Below are 21,543 nucleotides of genomic sequence, written 5' to 3' on the forward strand. Positions count from 1 at the left end.
TCATTAAAGTCACAAGAGTAGACAAACACAATGTGCTAAAGCTAATAACACACAAACGATTATAATCTTTCATGTCTTAATTGAACACTTCTTATTTACCATTCACAGTGCTGTGGAAAAAGTTATTAAACCCTTGGATTTAATAACTGATCAATCCCGCGCCATATAAGCAGACTACACAGTCTGCGTAGGGCACCAACTCCCTAGGGGGGCACCATCTTACCCAGGGAGGGCACCAGAAATTCCACCGGCTGCCCTTACGCACACATTATACGTTATTCAAGGACCCGAAAGCAATTGCTGAACACAGATTACCGCTTCGCTCTCATATCACGCGAACAGCCACCCTGACATTATCCTGTAGGACATCTTGATAAACTAGGGAATTCATTTTTCCCTTGATGATTGCAAACGATCCAGGCTCTGAAGCAATAAAGCAGCCCCAAATCATGATGCTCCCTCCACTGTACTTCACCATTGGGATTATGTTTTCATGTTGGTATGTGGTGCCCTTTTTACGCCATACATAGTTCTGCATGTTCTTCCCAAACATTTCAACCTTAGTTTCATCAGTCAACAAAACATTTCCCAATAGTGTTGTGGAGTGTCAAGGTGGTCTTTGGCAAACTTCAGGTGCTCAGCAATGTTTTTGTTGGAAAGCAGCAGCTTACTTCATGGTGACCTGCCATGGACACCATGCATGTTTAATGTTTTCCTTATAGTAGACTCATGAATAGAGATGTTAACCAGTTCCACTGATTCCTTCAAGTCTTTATCTGTCACTCTAGTGTTCTTTTTTTTACATCTTTTTTTAGCATTCTGCGGTGTGCCCTTTGAATCATCTTGGCTGGATGGCCACTTCTAGTGAGAGTATCCACAGTACTAAATCATCTCCATTTATAGACAATTTGTTTAAACCTGGACGGATGAATATCTAAGCTCTTTGAGATAACTTTGCAACACATTCCAGATTCAATTCTTGACCGTAGGACTTCTTGAGATTTCTTTTTTGCATGGCAGGGTCCATGTCAGCAGATGCTTCTTGTGAATAGCGAACTCAAAATATTTGAGTGATTTTTATCAATCAAAGTAGCTCTAACACAAACCTCCAATATCGTTTCATTAATTGGATTCCAGGTTTGCCAACTCCTGACTTGAATTAGCTTTTGTTGATGTCAATAACCTAGGGGTTCACATACTTTTCCCAACCTACACTGGGAATATTTGAATGATGTATTAAATATGTACAAGAACAATAAGATAATGTGTTTGTTATTAGTTAAAACAGGTTGTGTTTGTTCATTATTGTAACTGAGATGAAGATCAAACATATTTGAAGAGAAACATATACATAAATGCAGGTAATTCCAAAAGGTTCTCATACTTTTTTTTGCCAATGTAAATATCCACTGCAGAGGGCATGTTTTCTATCTAGGGCTATTGGCTGTCTTTCAAATAGAGAGATCATGGGAGAAAAGTAAGTATGTTGGCTACAGTTACCACTGATTAAAATGTAAGGGTGGAGTAACCTAGTAACTGGCATCATGTTGCATTCTATTTCAAAGTAAAGCCCTAAACAGAAAGGTATATAGGGAGCTAACAGAGAAGAATGAAAGAGGAGGCTGTATTTAGCCAAGATTGAAAGCAGACTGCAGTGTACAATACTATGATGGAAAATGTAGATTTGTTGCATATAACTGACACCACACAAACCAACTAACCAGTTATCTATTTTCTGAAAAGCATAATCGATATGCTTCATAAACAGTACAAAAATGCATATGTGGCAGGGCGGAGGGCGGGGCCGGTCCCGTATTAGGCTAATCAAGCCTCCAAGAGGGATAAAGGTCGACTTCAGAGGATCGTGCCGGAGAGAGAGATCGTTTACGGACCTGTCCGTCATGTGTGTGTTTGTCTTTTAAGTTTGTCATTAAAAATATTATTTATATTGTCAAGCCGCTTCTCAGCTCCTCCTTTCCATTGAAACACACACATGATGACCCGGCCCCGCCCTCCGCCCTGCCGAATTCCTCACTCGTTCTCTCAGGCTGGGGAGCCCCCAGCATGACGTACACCCCCCTCCCAAGTGGAGGGAAACAGAAATAATTAAACTGGGGGGGTACTTCCTGTAACAGTGTAGTACCCCCCCAAAAATACTGTAAAATTTAAAAGAGAGGGAAAAGGCCAACACAGAGTGAGAGAGAGAGAGGAGAGAGAGATAAAAAAACCTCTTACTCGCCAGTTCTCCTATACGCCGCAGCTTGTTCCTCGGCCACTCCTCCACCCTCTATCGGACGACAGCTGCGCCTCTCCGGGCGGATCAGTGGCAGACCTCCAGCCCCTGGGGGACAGAATGTCCCGCCGCATTCTCGGGGAACAGAAGGGGTCTCCCCCGCCCCTGGCAGCGGTTCTCCCGCTCCAGGCGGTTGGCAGCGAGCCTCTCCCCGCTCGCGGTCAGCGGTCTCAAACCCTGCTGCATTTCAGTGGCCGGTAGGCGACTCCTGCGCCTCTGGCAGCGGCCCTGAATGCTCCAGGCGGTCGGTTAAGAGCCCCTTCTCCCCTTGCCGCGGCTGCTCCATTGGGGTGGACGGTAGTGGCGAGAACTCTACTACGCCGTATCCCTCATCCTTCCCGGATTTCGGCACCAGTGTAAAGCGATCAATGGAAAGGAGGAGGCGAGAACCGGCTTGATAATATAAATAATATTTTTAATGACAAACTTAAAAGACAAACACACACATGACGGACATGTCCGTAAACGATCTCTCTCTCTCTCTCCCGCACGATCCTCTGCAGTCGACCTTTATCCCTCTTGGAGGCTTGATTAGCCTAATACGGGACCGGGTGAGTAGGATCACGACCCGGCCCCGCCCTCCGCCTGCCACAGCATACAAAGTAAAGTGTAGTTTTAGGTTCGAGTCCACCTTAGTCGAGTCCGAGTCTTTGAATAGTAGAGTCCGAATTACCACTGTCGAAGTACCACTGTCTCCCTAAGATGATTCGCTGATGTTCTTCCTCTTTTGTAAGTCTTTTTGGATAAAAGCGTCTGCCAAATGAATAAATGTAAATGTAAATGTAAGCCAAAAGGGGCTGAGTCGGACTCAAGACCGAGTCCATAACAGGCCGAGTCTATATTAATCTGTTCAAGAATCTGGATTAAAATTGTAACCATGAACTCGACATCAATATTTTAAGCTTATTTTAACCTTCACAACTACTTTGACTTTGCGTAGTAAGCGTGAGTCTGATAAAACGTATTCTATTTAATAATTTTCAAAGTTGGGGATCATTCTTTTTAAAGTGTACTTACGTTACTGATATTTCTGGATGAGAGCGGCAGAGGGATAAAGGTCGACTGGCGAATGGCAATCTCTTTCCCACACACACATACAGCTCGCATGTGGGTGAGAGAACTAAAAAGTATTTTGAAAGAGTGCACACTGCTTCTCTCAGCCAGAAGAATCACACGTAAGAACATATATGTGTGAAAACTGATGCACAGTATCAAATACACAGAAGGTATGATAGAAAATATGAAGACAAAGCCAAATCCTAGACATATAGAGGCAATTTTAAATCCTGGCCGGATGCTTTTTTCAGGTCGGAAAAAGAGGACATGTCTGGGGAAAAGTGGACGTATGGTCACCCTATGTTACATTATTTATTTGCTTGTTTGTATTTCACTGCATCTCAAATGCCATGGATTCGGTCAAACTTGTAAAAAATCCCAAGTCTGAAAGCCTCGAGTCCGAGTCAAGTCAGATTAAAAATGCATCCGAGTCCGTAACAAGTCCAAGTCAATTAAAATTGGACTCGTGACTCGTACTCCAGTCCATGTCCGAACTCGAGAACCCCAACTCTACTAAACTGTACACTTAAAATCCACAAGTAAAGCTGAATTATAAACAATACCAATTTGTTCCTGCCATTATTCTTCAATTGATAAGCCCCAAACTCCTGGCTCAAAGAAAATCATAGAAAATACTTTAGACCCAGCCCTCAGTTTTGTGAAGTGTGCAATTTCTGTGCCACTAGCATCACCGAACTTGAGTTTCTCAAATACTCCCACCGACTTGCATTTCTTAGACACTTAATACCACCCCAAACCCATGCCATTGGTTGAGTTTGATTGATTGTTTTTTCATTGACAAGCCAAAACATTATGACCACTAACAGGTAAAGCGAATAACACTGATCATCTCCTAACAATGCGACATGTCAAGGTCTGGGTAGATTAGATGGTAAATGAACAATCAGTTCTCGTAGTCAACGTGTTGAATGCAGGAGAAACTGGAAGGAGTAAAGACCTGAGCGACTTTGACAAGGGCCAAATTGTTACGGCCAGATGACTGGGTCAGTGCATCTCTGAAATGGCAAGGCTTGTGGGGTGCTCCTGGTCAGCAGAGGTGAGTACCTACCGGCAGTGGTCCGAGGAGGGACAAACCACAAACAGGTGAAAGGTTCTTGAGCGCCCAAGGCTCATCGTTGTGCGAGGGCATCGGAGGCTATCCCATCTGGTCTGAACTGACAGTAGGTCTACTGTGGCACAAGTCACAGAAAATGTTAATGATGGTTACATTAGGAATGTGTCACAACACACAGTGTATCGCACGATGCTGAAAATCAGGCTGCGTTGTCGCAGACCGGTCAGAGTGCCCATGATGACCCCTGTCCACCATCAAAAGTGCCTAAAATGGGCACATGAGTGGGAACATGAGCAACTGGACCTTGGAGCCGTGGAAGAAGGTCGCCTGGTCTGATGAGTCCCGTTTTCTCTTACATCATGTGGACGACTGTGCAGGTTTGCACTGGATACCTTGGGAAGTGATGGCACAAGGATGCACTGTGGGAAGATAACAAGTCGGTGGAGGAAGTGTGATGCTTGGCCAGTGTTCTGCTTGGAAACCCTGGGTCCGACGATTCATGTGGATGTCAATTTCACACGTCCCACCTACCTAAACATCAATGCAAACCAGGTACACCCCTTCATGGTAGTGGTATTCCCTGATAGCAGTGGCCTCTTTCAGCAGGATAATGTGCCCTGCTATACTGCACACATTGTTCAGGAATGGTTAGAGGAACAAAATGAAGAGTTCAAGGTATTGCCCTGGACTCCAAATTTCCAGGATCTCAATCCGGTTGAGGATCTGTGGGATGTGCTGGACCAACTTACAGGACAGGACAACTTTAGGGGTCTTGTAGAGTCCATACCTCAGTGGGTTGGCTCTGTTTTAGCGGCATACTAAGGACCAACAGCATATTAGGCATGTTTTGGCTCATCAGTGTAAAAGATAATGGTTACAGTAAGGTACTTACAGCAGAAGTAAACAGGGAAATGCAATAAACATTAAGATACAAAGTTTTGAATGTACAGTCACAAGACTTAAACATGACTAGTGTTATAGAATCGTTTACTGACATTGTCTTTACAGAGTTATATCCAATCTTTCAACTCCTGTCCTGACTATGTAAAAAGTGCTTTAACAAAAAGTTGTACATTTCAGCTTTAAAATAGCTGATTATTGGCTCAGTTTATTGTACTTCAATTGTAAGTGCATTACTGTAAATGTGATTTTTGCGTTTTAAAAAACAAAACAAAAACAAGGATGACTGAGAATTATTTTCTCAAAGTAATCAACATTATGCCACTGATGCTTCTGATGAAGTTTTATTGAACCCAGTCAGAACACTCCCTTAATGTTCTAACAGTGTAACACACATAAACACATACAGGCATGAATATCCTCATACAAACGCCCTGGTTCCAGTGATTATTCTGCAGATGTTTCACAGCAACCCAAGAGAGAGCAAACAAGTTATAGAGGGAAAGAGCACAGCTGAGTGGAATACATATTAGAAAGAGCTGGATATTGATTGTAGCTCCGGACAAGGCATGCTTTGCATAGCAAATGGGCTCCATTACCATAGCGTCTGAGGATAATTAATGTGCAGTCAGTGGTCCTGTCGTTCATAATCGGTCATACTGATACTGTTCAATTTCCATCTCCGCCCCATGCCTTTTTTAAGGAAGAGCTCCTTCCATAACTGTCAGGCCTCCACACTTTTTATAAATCATAATGCCCCCTGGGTAGGCAGGCAGCGTCTGCCGCTATCTCTGCTGTGGCGAGATATTATCACGGTGTAATGGCCAAGCGGCTCTCATTATTCTGCCATTAGAGAGATAGTGTCTGCCGTGCATGCTGGCCAAACGTCCTTTCGAGCGTGCTGTGGAGAGCAGTGTATGAAAGTTTTCATGTGTTTTAAAGGAATAGGTGACACAAATATGTAAACTCTGTCATTATTTCACCTTCATATCTATCCAAACTCATATGAATTTCTTTTTTCTGTGGAACACAAATGGAGAAATGTATAATAATGTCCGAGCTGCTGTTTTCCATAAAATAAAAATAGGGTTGCAAAGGGCTGTCAAAAAGACTTAAAATCATATTTCAGATCATATTTTTATTGTATAAATTGTTTTACTATATTGTACATAAATCATTGGTGTTGATGCCGGAGTTGTTTATTTCAGTAGATAGCTGTATTGTATTGTCAGTGCAGTCTTGTTCGGGACACAATGATATCATACCAGCTAGATAGCTAGTTGCTAGTTCACCACTACCTAGCCTCATCTGGCCTCATTACTGGTTTCCATGACAGCAGGGCTGCCTGCTAATACTTCCTAACAGGCTGATTTTATGACTGTGATTCAGCTAGATAATTGTGTGAGTAACTTTGCCGAATTGCTTACGATTTTAACAACAAATACCTGATCTGATTGTCTAGATGAAGAACTTAGGCTAAATATCGAAAATGACTCAAATGTTTATCATCAGTATTGAAATCTTTTTTTTTTCTCAGATAAATATCGATTTATAGCCCAGCCTTATTTAAAATGATTTCCAAATCATAGATCTTGGTAAAACAAATATGGCTGTAGACAAATCATGTAAAATTGAACATCAATGACGTTTGGTCACCTGAGGACTAGTTATAGACTGATTTATCATGATTAACTGGATGATATATGGCCATTTGTGATTATCTGCATCGGCCAATAATCGTGTTAGCTTGTGTAAGGTTTTTACTTTTCAAGTTTATGCAAATTTGAGTAAGATATTGCATAGATTTGTATTTGTTTCACTTTAGAAATTCTGTGGGCATCTGATTTGCTGTTGTTGAATTGTCTTATGTTTATCAGCATTTAAATTAGTCATTGGCCATCCTGCTCTCTACGTATCAGCATCGGCCATTGAAAAACCCATACTGGTCGACCACGACTGAGAACCAATCATTTTTTTGTCATTTGGTCGTCGGAGCAAAACTGTGCCCTAGGCAGCACATTTGATTTGAAAGCTACAGCTGAAGTGAACATTTTCAGTGAAGAATTACATTTTGGACTGTTCTTGACACAAAGATGTATGGTTTCGAAGGATTTGGAATATAGTGCATGAGTTCACAATTTTATATTGCTTTATTGTTTTTTGTCCTTTTTGAAGCTTAAAAGCCACTGTCACTTTGGATGATTATTGTATGGATATGATCTATGTGAAGATATGGAAGAAACTGTTCAATGAAAAAAAAAAAGCATATGGGTTTGGAATGACATGAGGGTGAGTAAATAATAGCAGAATTTTCAGTCATGTTCAAGTGTGTGCCTTATGTTTATGCTAAAAAGGAGAACAAAATAGTATTTTTAAAATAGTAAAGCTCCTTGAAAACTCTTCGGAATAAGCAGCACTGAATAATTTCCCGGAATATTTTTCTGTGCGGTGCTCCACGCTTGACCTCCAGAGCCAGAGCTGTATTTCCAAGCAGAGCTGCTCTCAGGATTTATAAATAGGCAGCACGAGCACAGGCTGATTTGCTGTCCTCTCGGCTGTGCAGATTGCCATTACTTATGCCTGACAAGCTTAGCCTGTGATGTGGCCATGCTGGCCTATTTGAACAACATTAAGCCACTGCTGCTTGCAGCGCAGGGATGGAGATGTTGGAGAAAGCTTGACCTCGGGTTAGTGTGGGATCCTCTTTCAGAGCAAAGTAACATACAAGAGCACTTAACTTATCCACATGAGCTGACCTTTCATGTTTTAAATCAACAAAACCTACCTCCCTTAATCTTAAACCTAAACCTAATCGATAAGTGTCATCAAAGCAAATGTGAGATATAAAACACATCATTTTATGGGGCTTCTATGACACTTTCGGCTCACATGTCAACTTTCATTCTATTCAGGACTCATACTCTGGTCCTTTGCATCACAAAATCAAACACTCTATCAGTTGAGCTACTGCACAATTTTATCTAGCTTGAACAAGCTTGTAAATGTAGTTGATAATGTAGAGCAAACGTTCAAATGTAACAGCTTACAAATAATGTGATATAGTAAGTGTTTAGATGTCGTAAGATCACATTGAGTGAGGAACAGGGAGAAAATCAAGTGTTTATGAACTGATATTCTGCTATTTTTATTTGTGATTTGTGTAAAAATTAATAAAAGTCATTGTTGTTTTAGCGCCTCTAGTGCACATTTAACCAGGAAACTTCAGCAAACACATGTAAAAATCATTATAAATTTTTTTTGAATTATAGTAACTTGTTTCTATTATAACCTCATTGAAAATAGAGCTTTACAAGGCCAATAAAACTGTAAACATTAAAAAAGTACATTTTAGCTATTTGTTTTAATCGCGATTAATTGCATAATTTTCTAGTAGTTAATGGTGATTACTCGCAAAGTGCTGAAATTTGACACTATATATACAGTACTTCTTGTCCTGTCAAAAGCCATGTATTTCCATCATAGAAAAGAAAAAAACAGTTAACAATATAATGCTTAATCAACATTTTCCACATTCCACATTTTCCTTCAATATGAATTATGAATCTTTCTGAGTGTTGAAAAGCGCCCTTCCGAAGAGTGTTTATGCTGTATTAACGGAATCGGTATTGCAAGGCATTGAATTAAAATGTTAATTCTGACAGCTTTAGTTCCCCGTCTGTCGCTCACTTCGACGTTATGTAGAAGAAGCGACACTAGGGGTCTCTCTTGAGAGCCTCGCGCATCTCTGAACTTGAGAAAAGGCCAATGAGAAATTGGCAGACAGAATTTGCATGTCCCGCCGCCGGACATATGGGTATAAAGGGAGGGAAATGCGTCTGTCCATTCAGAATTTATTTTCGGAGCCGACCGGTTGTGTGATCAGCGAGCTGCATTCACAAGCCTGTTCACTTCATCTCTTGAAAGAGCATATGCTGTTGGATCTACAGCGCATATCAGCGGCTTTCTCCTTCTCTGCACAGCAGTGCAGCTTTGCCCCTGGGTGCTTCGACAGCGCTTTTATAAAAGATAATATTTTCTTAAAAGAGTTTATTTCTCTAAAAGAGCAATACAGTACACAGCGGCGTTTAACGTCCTTTTCAGGACGCGACTTTATAAAGATGCCCTTCCGCCCCTGTGTAGTTCCTGGATGTGCTCGAGTTCTCTACGCTCCTGATGGTCACAGGTTCGTGTTGTCACTGCGAGAACCTTACCATGGCAACGTTGCGGTCGAGGCTTTCCTTCCTAAAAAGGAATGCCACTCCAGCTGCCCCCCCCCGCGGGTTCCTTTCTTCCCGGAGGTGCATGATAAGCTGACGAAGTCGTGGAGCGCACCTTTTACTGCCAGCAACCGACCTCCTCGCTCATCCGCTCTGACTACCCTCGATGGCAGAGCACGTCTTGATCCATTCAGACAGCACCACAATGTTAGCGTACATAAAGCACCATGGCGGCGTGCACTCTCGTTATATGTCACAACTCACCCGCTATCTCCTCCTTTGGAGCCAGCAGCGACTCAAGTCGCTGTGCGCCACTCACATCCCGGGCAGCCTCAACGTGGCAGCAAATGCGCTGTCGCAACAAGGTAAGCCCAGCGGAGAGTATAGGCTTCACCCCCAATTGGTCCAGCTGATTTGGTAATGGTTCAGCAAGGCACAGGTAGACCTGTTCGCCTCCCGAGAGACCTTCCACTGCCCGAACGGAGGCTCCCCTCAGGACAGATGCACTGGCACACAGCTGGTCCCGGGGGCTGCATAAGTACGCATTTCCCCCAGTGAGCCTTCTTGCACGGGTGCTGTGCAAGCTCAGGGAGGACGAGGAACAAGTAATTCTGGTGGCCCCCTACTGGCCCAATCAGACTTGGTTCTCGGATCTCGAGCCCCTCCCTGGCGAATTTCCCTGAGGAAGGACCTTCTTTGTCAGGGATAGGGCACCCTCTGGCATTCGCACCCAGACCCCTGGAACCTCCAAGTCTGGTCCCTGGAGGGTTGTGGAAGATCTAAGTGGCCTACCACCTGCTGTCGTAGAAACAATCAACCAAGCCAGAGCTCCCTCTCTCAGAAAACTTTACGCCCTGAAATTGGGCTTGTTCACGAATTGGTGTTCTACCCGTAGAGGTGCGCAGTCGGGTCAGTGCTATCATTCCTGCAGGAGAGGTTGGAGGGGATGCTGTCCCCCTCCACCTTGAAGGTATATGTTGCTGCCATTGTGGCCCACCACAACGCAGTAGACGGCAAGTCTTTGGGTAAGCACGACTTGATTATCAGGTTCCTTAGAGATGCCTGGAGGTTGAACACTCCCCGGCCAGGAGAGATGTTTTTAGAAGACTTAATAGAGTTAAATGTAACTAATGTAACTATGTGTTCAGTATGTATGTTTATACAAGTTTTTAGCCATGGTGACACAAATGGGGGACAAATTGCCATGTTGCCTGTTTCAGTTTCCACCCAAAGACCCAGTTTATAATCACTAAATCGAGTGCTTACAGGATAAACAGTGCAGTATTTTGAATCATACAATCATTCAAATATGAAATTACCTTTAAGATAGTAGGGCTTCTTTAGGCCACCATGGTGTAGACGGTTCTTCCGCTCCTCTTCATAGCGATGCCTCAAACCGTCTTCATGCAAATGCAGTCTCTCTCTTCTGGCCACTTCAGAAGCCATTTTCTCCCGCATTGCCTTGGTCCGCTCTGTCTCCAGTGCTATAGCCTTCTCCAGCAGAGACAGGTTACCCTTGGTCATGTCGAACACATCCTCCGAGCGGTCTGACGTGACAGAGGTTGTGTCTTCATCGCAGTCGTGGAAGCCTCTGTGTTCTGCAGCGCAACTGGAGAACGTCTTGGAGCATGGGCTGAGCTGCTCCTCCAGCTTCATCAGGTTCACCATGTCTGAGTAGTTGCGCTCAAGGATCCGATGTTCTTCAGGGTTCTGATGCTGATGGTGGGCCTCCTGATAGAGTTGATGCACCTGCTGGTTATTGTGGAAGCGCTCGGCTGGCTTGGTCTCGCTTAGCTTGCGTGCCAAGTCAAAACACTGGTTGCGAAGACACTCTAAACTACTCAGACAAACTTCCTCATCACTCTTCTCCACCATATGACCATTACTGGTGAGTTTACCCTGCCCACAGTTACCAGTGAGTCCAATACCATTAATGTTGCTGCACTGCCTGTCATCGTCCTGATATGGACTGTCTTGGAGATTGTCTGAGAGTGTAACTCCGTGACCCTGTGCCAGAAGTTTCAGGGAGTCCACAGTCTCCCTCACTACATCACTGTTGACATCTACACTTAGCTCACCATTCCTTGAGCCTTCATCACCTTCCTCATCCTCATCTTCTTCTTCATCTTCCTCATCATCTTCATCTTCCTCATCCTCTTCAGCACTGTTTGAAGAGTTGCTGTTCATCTCAGACTCAGTCATGGCACGGTAAGCGGCATCCTCTGCGATTTTGCCGAGGTTAAGCAGAGATTTGGCCACCAGCTCATCGTAGTTGTCATATTCATCATTATTGTTATTGTCCTTCTCCATGACGAGGCTTGGTTTGGTGGGACTCCAATTCATTTGGTTACTCTCTGTGAGAGACAAACACATTATATTTTAATCCTATAGCAGTACATGTAGCAGTTAAACAGATATAAGAGTATTATATACAGTATTATAGTCATCATGACCGCATTTCCACCTGGTATTAAGATGTGTTTCGGGTGATCAGGTCACATGTGGTCAGCCCTAAATACAGGTCTGAACAGAGACTAAAACGTTTTGTGATTGGATCACTGAAACCACATACAAATGTATTAAAATAGTGGATACACACACAACCATGAGAGCCTCATGGATCTTCTTTAGTGAGTCTGATATCAACACAGATGGCAAAATCGAACACCTGAAGCTCCTTCAATACAGGTAAAACACTAAAAAAATTATGATTCTGCTTGACATGTTGCATTTGTGGTTAGATTAAATTTCCACCGTATCTGGGAGAAACAGTGCTCAATTATTTTCACACTTTCTGTTTCTTTTCTGACTTTATTGTGCTTTAATATCATGCAGTAACACACAGACATAGGGATTGCTTTATGTTATCATGAAACAGAGACCCTCCCCTCCAAATCCAAACACAAGTGGTCACAGGAGCCGCATTTAAGCAACCAGGCATAAACATAGATGTGTCTCACCTAACCACATGTGATCGGATTACCTAAGATGCATCGTAATGCCAGGTAGAAATGGGGTCTGTTTATGGGGTAATACTGCAGTAGTTGCTCAATACGCTGTTAAGGAAGTTTCTGCCTATGAAAAACACAATCAGTAACTAAAAGTTAATAATTCAGTTTAGATGCTCTCTGTGTAGACAACTACCCATGTAAAAGCAGCATGTCAACTCACTAGGGTTTGAGACACATTCAATATCTTGATAAAACCTTGATAGCACACACAAAAAATGTCAGAGCTGATCTACTAACGTAGTTTTTGCAGGCATCCAAAAAAATTATATACAATTTTAGGTGCACCTCCAGCATGTGCAAAATAAAATGCAGAATTTTTATTTTTTTTTGTCCAAATTATGTCCTATTTTTAAACCTATTGTTCTAGTTTAAAAACATTGCTTTTAACTGCTATGTCTTCTGTGTCTCTTTTGTGTGCATTACTCACATGGTTGAACCACTGTAAAGATTATTGCAGTTTAAATTGTTCCGCAGTTGCAATCAAAAACGTCTCGGGTTACATGTGTAACCCTTGTTCCCTGAAAAAAGTGGAACGAGATGCTGTGCTGCTAAGCACTAGGGGAATAACTCTAGCTGTGAACCGAGCTGAAATAGTGTGTGTAACACGTCAATGAACATTGACCGGAATTTATAGCCTCGGCTGATGTAATCATTAGATGCACCTGCGGCCAGGCTATAAATGGATACGTCACCAGGTGTCGTCAGATACTTCTTTTTGAAGAGGAGTCCTGGGACGTCCCAGTGCGGCAAAGCAGCGCAGCATCTCATTCCGCTTTTTTCAGGGAACAAGGGTTACACATGTAACCCGAGACTTTCCCTTTACAAAAAGCTTCACTACGATGCTGCGCTGCTAAGGGCTAGGGGAACGCAATACCCATGCCGCCGCACTTGGGGCTGTCCGGACCCCTACGGTTGTGCAGTGTACTCACAAAAACGCGAGAGGTCTCAGACATGAGCTTCAGATGTTGACTCAAGGGCATAAGAGCCCGGAGTAGCAAAGCATCTAAACCATTAAATTTTGATGAATGTGTGCGGAGAGGACCAGCCTGCCACATCACAAACTTGTTCAGACATGAGCTGAGATGTCGACTCAAGGACATAAGAGTCCAGAGTAGCAAAGCATCTAACCCATAAAGTTCGATGAATATGTGCGAAGAGAACCCTATCGCAACACAAACTTGTCATAAAAACTGATAAATGTGAGCGGAGAGGACCAGCCTGCCGCATCACAAACTTGTCCAGACATGAGCTTGAGATGTCGACTCAAGGGCATAAGAGCCCGGAATGGCAAAACATCCAAACTATAAAAATCTAATGAATGTGTGCGGAGAGGACAACCTGCCGCATCACAAACTTGCTGCAGAGGGAGACCTCTAGCCAAGGAGGAGAGCCCTCTGGTAGAGTGCGCCCTAAAACTTACTGGCGAAGCTTGACCGCGAGCCCCGTAGGCCCGGGCAATAATGAGGATGCCTCTTTGAGGGCACCCCGCTCACCAAGCCGTGGCAGACCGCAGTAGCCACATAGAACCTGGCAGCGGCGAGGCAAGTGCCCGCTGACAGTTCTTTCTACAGAAAATCCAGAACTGAAGCAAACTGTCAGTAAGCTGGTTCTGTAATAAGAACTTTAGTAGAAGGAGACGCATGCAGGCGCATTTGTGCTATGTATGCGTTACTACGATCAGCCCCTCCGGGGAGGACTGGGCGACTCGGGGAGAAGTAGAGGAGACATTGCGCTATGCCCTGTAAAATCTACCCAGATCAGTTCCAAGTGGAGGGAGCCCTAGCACTTGAACTGGTCTCGATAATCTCAAGAGAAAACCCTGTGAACCTCATTTGGTACCCTTAGGGGCCAGACATGAAAGGTTTCACAATTCGGGCCAAGGATGAGAAGGTCCTCCCTGTTCGGAATCGCCCAAGGCGAGCCGTCGAGGAGAGGAATTAGCTCCAAGAAACATATCCTGTTCGGCCAGCGCAGCTCCATTAATAGGAGGCAAGACCCTTGCTGGTGAACATCGCCAAGACTCCCGGGAGCAGAGAAACCGGGGAAAGAAATGCATACAGACGCATTCTGGGTCATGTATGTGTCTTAACGTCCAGACCCAAGGGGGCTGGGTGATTTCAGGGAGAAGTAGAGGAGACATTGCGCTATTCATAGAGGCAAAGAGGTCCTCTTCTGCCCTAAGATCTCACCCAAACTTGTTCCAAGTGGAAAAAGCCCGGCATTTAAAAAGGTCTCGATAACCTCAGGAGAAAGCATTGTGTCCCTCAGTTGGTACCCTTAGAGGCCAAACATGAAAGATTCCACAATTCGGGGCAGGGATGAAATATTGCCCTGTGCCTGAGATAGAAGATCCTTCCTGTTCGGAATCGCCCAAGGCGAGCCGTCGAGGGAAGAGATTAGCTCCGAGAACCAAGCCCTGTTCAGCCAGCGCGGTGCTATCAGTAAGAGGCAAAAACCCTTGCTGGCGAACTCTGGGCAACTACTACCTTAGGGTGGAGTTCTTAACTCCCCCGTTGGTATTTTCTGTCTGGACCGTAAATCTGCTCCCGTATACGGGCATCCAGGGATATAACTGACCTGAGTGACAGGAGCTTACCCTGGGCCCTAAGGAGAATCCGACGTGTCAGAAATACAGCTGACAAGAACGTGGGTCTCCTTGATGATTTATGTAAGAGGCTACCGCTGTATTGTCCACCCGCACCAAGACATGGCAGCCTCAGGAGGAGGTATTTCAGGGCCAGAAATACAGCCATCAACCCAAGACAGTGACTGTGACAACCGAGCTGACGACCCTCCTATCCCCTTAAGCTGGACGAGCACTTAAGGCCGCTACCCCGCCCGTCAGGGAGGCGTCTGTCGTTAGCAGTCTGCGACAACAAGACGCACCTAGAGTGGGACCCAAGGCAGAAAACCGGGGTCTGAACCACATAGAAAGGGAACGAAGCCTGAGGCGCGTAACCCTTTTTAGCCTAGGGGTTTTGGCCCTTGGAAGAAATCCCCAGGCTTTTGGCCACAACAAAAACGGTCTCATGAGCAGAAGGTCCAGAGGGATCACCGTGGACGTGGTCGCCCTGAGACCTGGAAATCGTTGATACTGATAACAGTGCAACCTTGACCTAGCCTGACTTTGCTGAATGGACTAAATCCTAGCGGGAGACAGTTGTGCCCGCATTGTGATTGAACTCCATACGATGCCCTGATAGACAGTGTTCTGAGTGGGAGAGAGGACGCTTTTCTTGGCGTTGAGCCTCAACCCCAGAGAAACAGATGAGCTAAGACGATTTTAACACTTCCTGTTGAGGGGTTGTCGAGTGTTTCGCGTCCTGAATAAAATGCAGGAACAGCGAAAACACCCAATTTTGACGGAAGCCTCTGCAACCCGAAACACCAAGAGGTGGCGGGAATGGAGGGGCTTCGAGGGGGTACCGGGAGAGGTGAAGTGAAGCACGCGCCCCGTCCCGAGGGGAGCTACCCCCTAATCTAGCCGCAAGACCATCAGGGTTTTCTCTTACTCTTCTTTTTTTCATGAGTGCTGACTCCTGGAAGCAAGAGAGGCGAGCACGACGCACTCTGCCTGTTAAAGCAAATCACAGTGCTCGCACCCGCCCTGCTGCAACGCGAGAGCAGCTTGCTCTTACCCCCAAACAAACAGCAAAAACTGATGTGTGTCGTCTTCAGCTATAGAGCGAGAAGAGGGGAACACGCACCGTTTGCGGCTTTCAGTCATTCTCTCTTTTTTAGAAATATATATATAATATATATATAATATTTTCTAAACAGAAGAGAATAAGAGAACAACGTTCACTGCACACTGCCTAACTGATTCTAACTCCTAACAAAGGAAAGAAAGTTTTGACAGGGTTTGTGAAACACACAGAAACAGAATCGCTCTGAAAAAAGAGTTTCTGACGACACCTAGTGACATATCCATTTATAGCCTGGCTGCAGGTGCATCTAATGATTACATCAGCCGAGGCTATAAATTCCGGTCAATGTTCATTGACGTGTTACACACACTATTTCAGCTCGGTTCACAGCTAGAGTTGTTCCCCTAGCGCTTAGCAGCGCAGCATCGTAGTGAAGCTTTTTGTAAAGGGAACTTTTTTAATAGAAGAGACACGGGTATTAATATAAGACCATTATAAATGCCATTTATAATAAATGTCCTATGAACAATACATCAAATAAAAAACATTTAAAATAAATAACATTTTATTTTGTAAAAGCAGTAAATGAGAGGTATGGTTATAATTGGTACAATTAACTTTAGCAAAAGCCTCCTTTGGAAGTGTCCAACATATTTTCATATGCGTTTATTCTTAGTAAATCACCCCCACCCACTAAGTACACTCAGTTTGATAGAATGCACAAGCAAATTAATACCTTTTGTTTGGAATCCTAGTAAATCAGGTTTCCTAGTCGACAATGCAAGCAAATTTCTTTTTTCTTTTTTTTAAATAAAACCATTCATTTTATTTTTGCATGGAATATGAGCAAATTATCATGCTGCATTTTATATTTTAATGGGTTATATATAATAAACAAGAATTAGCGTTCCACCTAATTTTTGGTTTTAGTCAAATTCAAATAGCCTTTCATTATCTACATTGTCTGTACTCGATTTTTCATTATGCTTAAACTTTAAACTTTCAAATTTAAACTTAAATTTGCCTCATGGGACTCACTGATATGGGGAAAAAATCTAAGTGATAATTTCTTTTTATATCATATTTCCTAGTAAAGGAAAAATAGAAATTTTTTACACTCTGAATTACACTCTGTAGTACTTACAAACAGCATGTATTTAGCATGCTGACATTCACTTTCACTATTTTGAACATAAAGAAATTAGAGATTTGAGTTCTGTTGACATCTCATTTTGTTGGGTCCTTTCTACAGTGTTTGTGTTGAGATTACATAGTAAATTTAAGTAATGAAAACAAATTTTAAACACGTCATGTTCAGCAAAAGAGCAATTTTCTTGAGAGTAGTTTGCTGAGAATAGACCAGATACACTCAGCAACAGAATATGCCTCGTAATGTTGATCAGAGTTTTTCAAAATATGTGTGGAGTCGTCAAAGTTAATTTGAGTGTTTTTAAAATTTTAGGACAACTGAGGACTGCTTTTAAACTCAACCTTCAGTAAGCTGTGCTGAGGGGACAGTGTGTTTGGGAACTGAGCCTCTATGTTGAAAGAGCTGTTTTTAGCCTGATACTGAGATCATACTGAAGGGCACAGCCAAATCATCCAACTGCACCTCAAATTACGGTGACCTTTTCCCAAAGATGTCCAACAGCCAAATTACCTCCTGCTACCCCTCTGCAGACTCACAATGTCCAATATTCCTATCACTTTCAGATCTGATTTTGGTTTCTAAACCCAAAAATAATAATCTCATCAAAATGAATACTTTGAGCCAAATTACGATATTCAACAAATTAGCTATGTGGATCTGTTTATTCCCTTACCTTGAACAAACTCCTCATAGTCTTCCTCATCTTCTTCTACCTCCTCCTCTTCTTCTCCCTCCCCCTCTCTTTCTACCTCTTCATTTTCTTCCACCACTTCCTCCTCTTCCTGTTCTAGCTCTTCCTCTTCCCCATGAATCAATTCAACCTCTTCCTGTTCATATTGGTCCTCATTGTCTGTATATTCCTCCTCCCCTTCCTCGTCTTTCTCCTTTTCCTGAACCTCATCCTCTTTTTCTTCCATCTCCTCCATTTTGTCATGTCTGTGGCATTTCTCCATTGGCTGTTGGTCTGTGACCGTTAAAAAGAGCCTTCTCTTGGGTGAAGGCTCCAGGACATGACTCTCCAGGGGTTTCCTCTTCTTGGAGATAGGGCAGCCATACACACTGGACAAGAAGAGATAAGAAAAGGCAATTAACAACCTGGCTTTCGATTTGCTGGGCTTTAGTACAGTCGAGCTAGTACAAGACCAGAGCATGTCATTGATGCCCCACACACTGGGGTATTTTTAGAATTAGGAAATATAGAGCAGGCACAATGACAACACACAAAATAGCAATCAATAGTTAAAAAATAACCCCAATGTCAAGTTTTCAAACCCAACACTGTGTTTAGATGAAGGTTTAAAATGCAGTTAATGTATTGTTGTAATATGTATCATATTTTCAAGTATACACTGTAAAAAAAAAACAAAAAAGAAATCCTATAAATAAATGTATGGTAAAAAAAACTAAAACACCTGCAGCTGTGGTTGTCAAAAATTCACCACAAAAAATAAAAGTGACCATGTTTCAGTAATTACGGGATGTCATTTTGGTGCCTGTATATTTTATAGTTCAAAACTGTATGTATATATGTTTTTTCTTGCCACTGTCACTGTATATATATATATATATATATATATATATATATATATATATATATATATATATATATATATAGGCAGGAAAAAGTATGTGAACCCTTTAGAATTACCTGCATTTATGTATAAATTTGGTTTGATCTTCATCTAAGTTGCAATAATAAACAAACACAATCTGTTTTAACTAATAACACACAAATTATTGTTTTGTTCTTGTACATATCGAATAGATCATTCAAACATTCACCGTGGTGGTTGGAAAAAGTATGTGGCTAATGACGTCAACAAAAGCTAATGAGAGTAAGGAATTGGCAAACCTGTAACTCAATTAATGAAATGAGATTGGAGTTGTGGGTAAGAGTTACTTTGAATTATACAAAGCACTCAAACATTTTGCTTTGCAAAAAAGAGATCTCAGAAAAGCTATGATCAAGAATTGTTGCTTTGCATAAAGCTGCAAAGGGTTACAGAGTTGTCTCAAAAAGCTTAGATATTCATCTGTCCTCAGTTAGACAAATTGTCTATAAATGGAGATGATTTAGTACTGTGGCTACTCTCCCTAGAAGTGGCCATCCAGCCAAGATGACTCAAAGGGCACACCGCAGAATGCTCAGTGAGGTGATAAAGAACCCTTGAGAGACAGCTTGAGGGAATCATTGAAACTGGTTAGCATCTCTGTTCATGAGTCTACGTACTATACAGAAAACATAAAATAGGCATGCTTTCTATGGCAGGACACCACAAAGGAAGCCTCTGCTTCCCAACAAAAACATACTGCACACCTACATTTACATTTATTCATTTGGCAGACACTTTTATCCAAAGCGACTAGCACCTGAAATTTGATAAAGATCACCTTGGCACTCAACAACACTTCTGGAAAAAAAATTTGTGGACTGATGAAACTCAGGTTGAATTTTTTAGGATGAACACACAGGACTATGTATGGTGTAAAAAGGTCACGACATACCAATATGAAAACCTCATCCCAATGTTGGAGTATGGTGGAGGAAGCATTATGATTAGAGACTTTGTGGCAGGTACGACTACCATTATATGAAGGATAAATGACAAATGATCAGATTAGAAATCTGAACAAAATTCTCTAACATTAAATATACCACACACTCGTTGTGTCTGCTCACAATTTATATTTAAGGGATTTAGCTCAAGAATATAATTATGATTAAGTCAGGAAATATTGAAAGAATTAAAGTATAAGGCTCATCACTCTGCCCCACTGAGTTGATATGATGCATCTGTTAACTCTTTAGAGTAATAATATTCTCATGGCCATTAAAAATAATACCACAAATATGTTGAAATATTGTTTGAGCATGGAGCGTACACATTTAAGAATCAATTAACAAGATGTTTTATAAAAATATACCACAGTATACCTCCTTGATTACAAACAATACTTTAATTAGAATCTACAACATCAAACTAACTAACACACATAGATGAAACCAGGTTGGTGAGTGAACTGTAACAGAAGGTGAATGGAAATGATCTATAACATAGAAAATGTAACTTTATGTTATTTATAGACCATGCCCATATCCATCTTAGTATATCCATCTTAATTTAGTATACCTCAATTTGCAATCAGGTTACCCAAATTATTTAAATTTAACACTAGCAATTTCTATCAAAAGCCTGGATGTGTACTTGCATATCATTGCATTTCCTTGCGTTGCTTTGGTTCTTTGGCTGGGTCCATAGAAAGTTCAGGTTGTTTCATCTATGTTTTGGACCTCTGTTAAGATTGTGGACGCCATATAGCTTGGTGCTGGAATGATCAAGTGGGGCTTTGAAATGAGGACTCCCGGAAGGGAGACTCGTGACTCCTTGTCACATGTGTAAGAGGAGAGATGAGTTCCTCTGAACTTTACATTTCGAGTTTTTCAGAACTCTATATTTTGTGGAACCTGGGCAGAAGTGTGCCTAAGCAAAGCCAGCCGCAGAAGGGCTAAGAGAAGAGCAAGAGCCCAGAGTGAAGAAGAGAGTTTGTCCTAGGAGGGGAGGTTTTGTTGAGTTGAGGTTGGCCTCAACCCAAAGGTGTCTTAACTTACATTACTTTTTTTTTTGCATTACTTTTTTTTCTCATTGCTAATCTCTCTATGCTATGCTATGCATTCCATACTAATAAGCCATCTGAACCTGCATCATTTGTCATCATATGCGCTGCCCATCGGCAATTTCAGAGTCAATTTGAGACAATTTGCAGTGGGGAATGCCAACGTAACCTGTTCAATGAATAAGTCTGATGAATAATTGTTTTTTTTTTCACTTAAGTCATCTTAGTGAAAGCTTGTTTTGAGTTGATCCATGCTGCGTACTACGGGCAGCCTACTGCAAACATGCATGTTATTATAACTTGAATGGAATAGTTTTTATTGGTACCAAAATGTCATAAAAATGTTCCACAAATCACATTATTTGTTTATTATATAACAAAAATTTATAATTTTTCTAAATTCTGAGCTGTGGGTCAGGTGGTAGAGCAGGTTGTCCACTAATCGCAGGGTTGGTGGTTCAATTCCCAGCCCACACAACTACACATGCTGAAGTGTCCTTGGGCAAGACACTGAACCCCAAGTTGTTCCCAATGGCAGGTTAGCACCTTGCATGTCAGCTCTGCCGTCATTGGTGTGTG

General features: G+C 42.4%; 1 protein-coding gene across 5 annotated transcripts in view; it reads right to left on the reverse strand.

Annotated features, from left to right (window-relative positions):
- myt1lb (myelin transcription factor 1-like, b) overlaps positions 1-21,543 on the reverse strand; it is a 232,504-nt gene that overhangs the window by 69,958 nt on the left and 141,003 nt on the right. For all 5 annotated transcript variants that reach the window (XM_052145864.1, XM_052145863.1, XM_052145860.1 and 2 more), the window contains exons 5-6: positions 18,023-18,408; positions 10,861-11,895 (exon numbers count right to left, since the gene is read on the reverse strand). In XM_052145864.1, coding sequence (XP_052001824.1) covers positions 10,861-11,895; positions 18,023-18,408 — 1,421 coding nt within the window. The remainder of the gene's footprint in view (positions 1-10,860; positions 11,896-18,022; positions 18,409-21,543) is intronic.

The sequence above is a fragment of the Xyrauchen texanus genome, chromosome 16, assembly GCF_025860055.1.
Source record: "Xyrauchen texanus isolate HMW12.3.18 chromosome 16, RBS_HiC_50CHRs, whole genome shotgun sequence".
Classification (NCBI taxonomy): Eukaryota; Metazoa; Chordata; class Actinopteri; order Cypriniformes; family Catostomidae; genus Xyrauchen; species Xyrauchen texanus.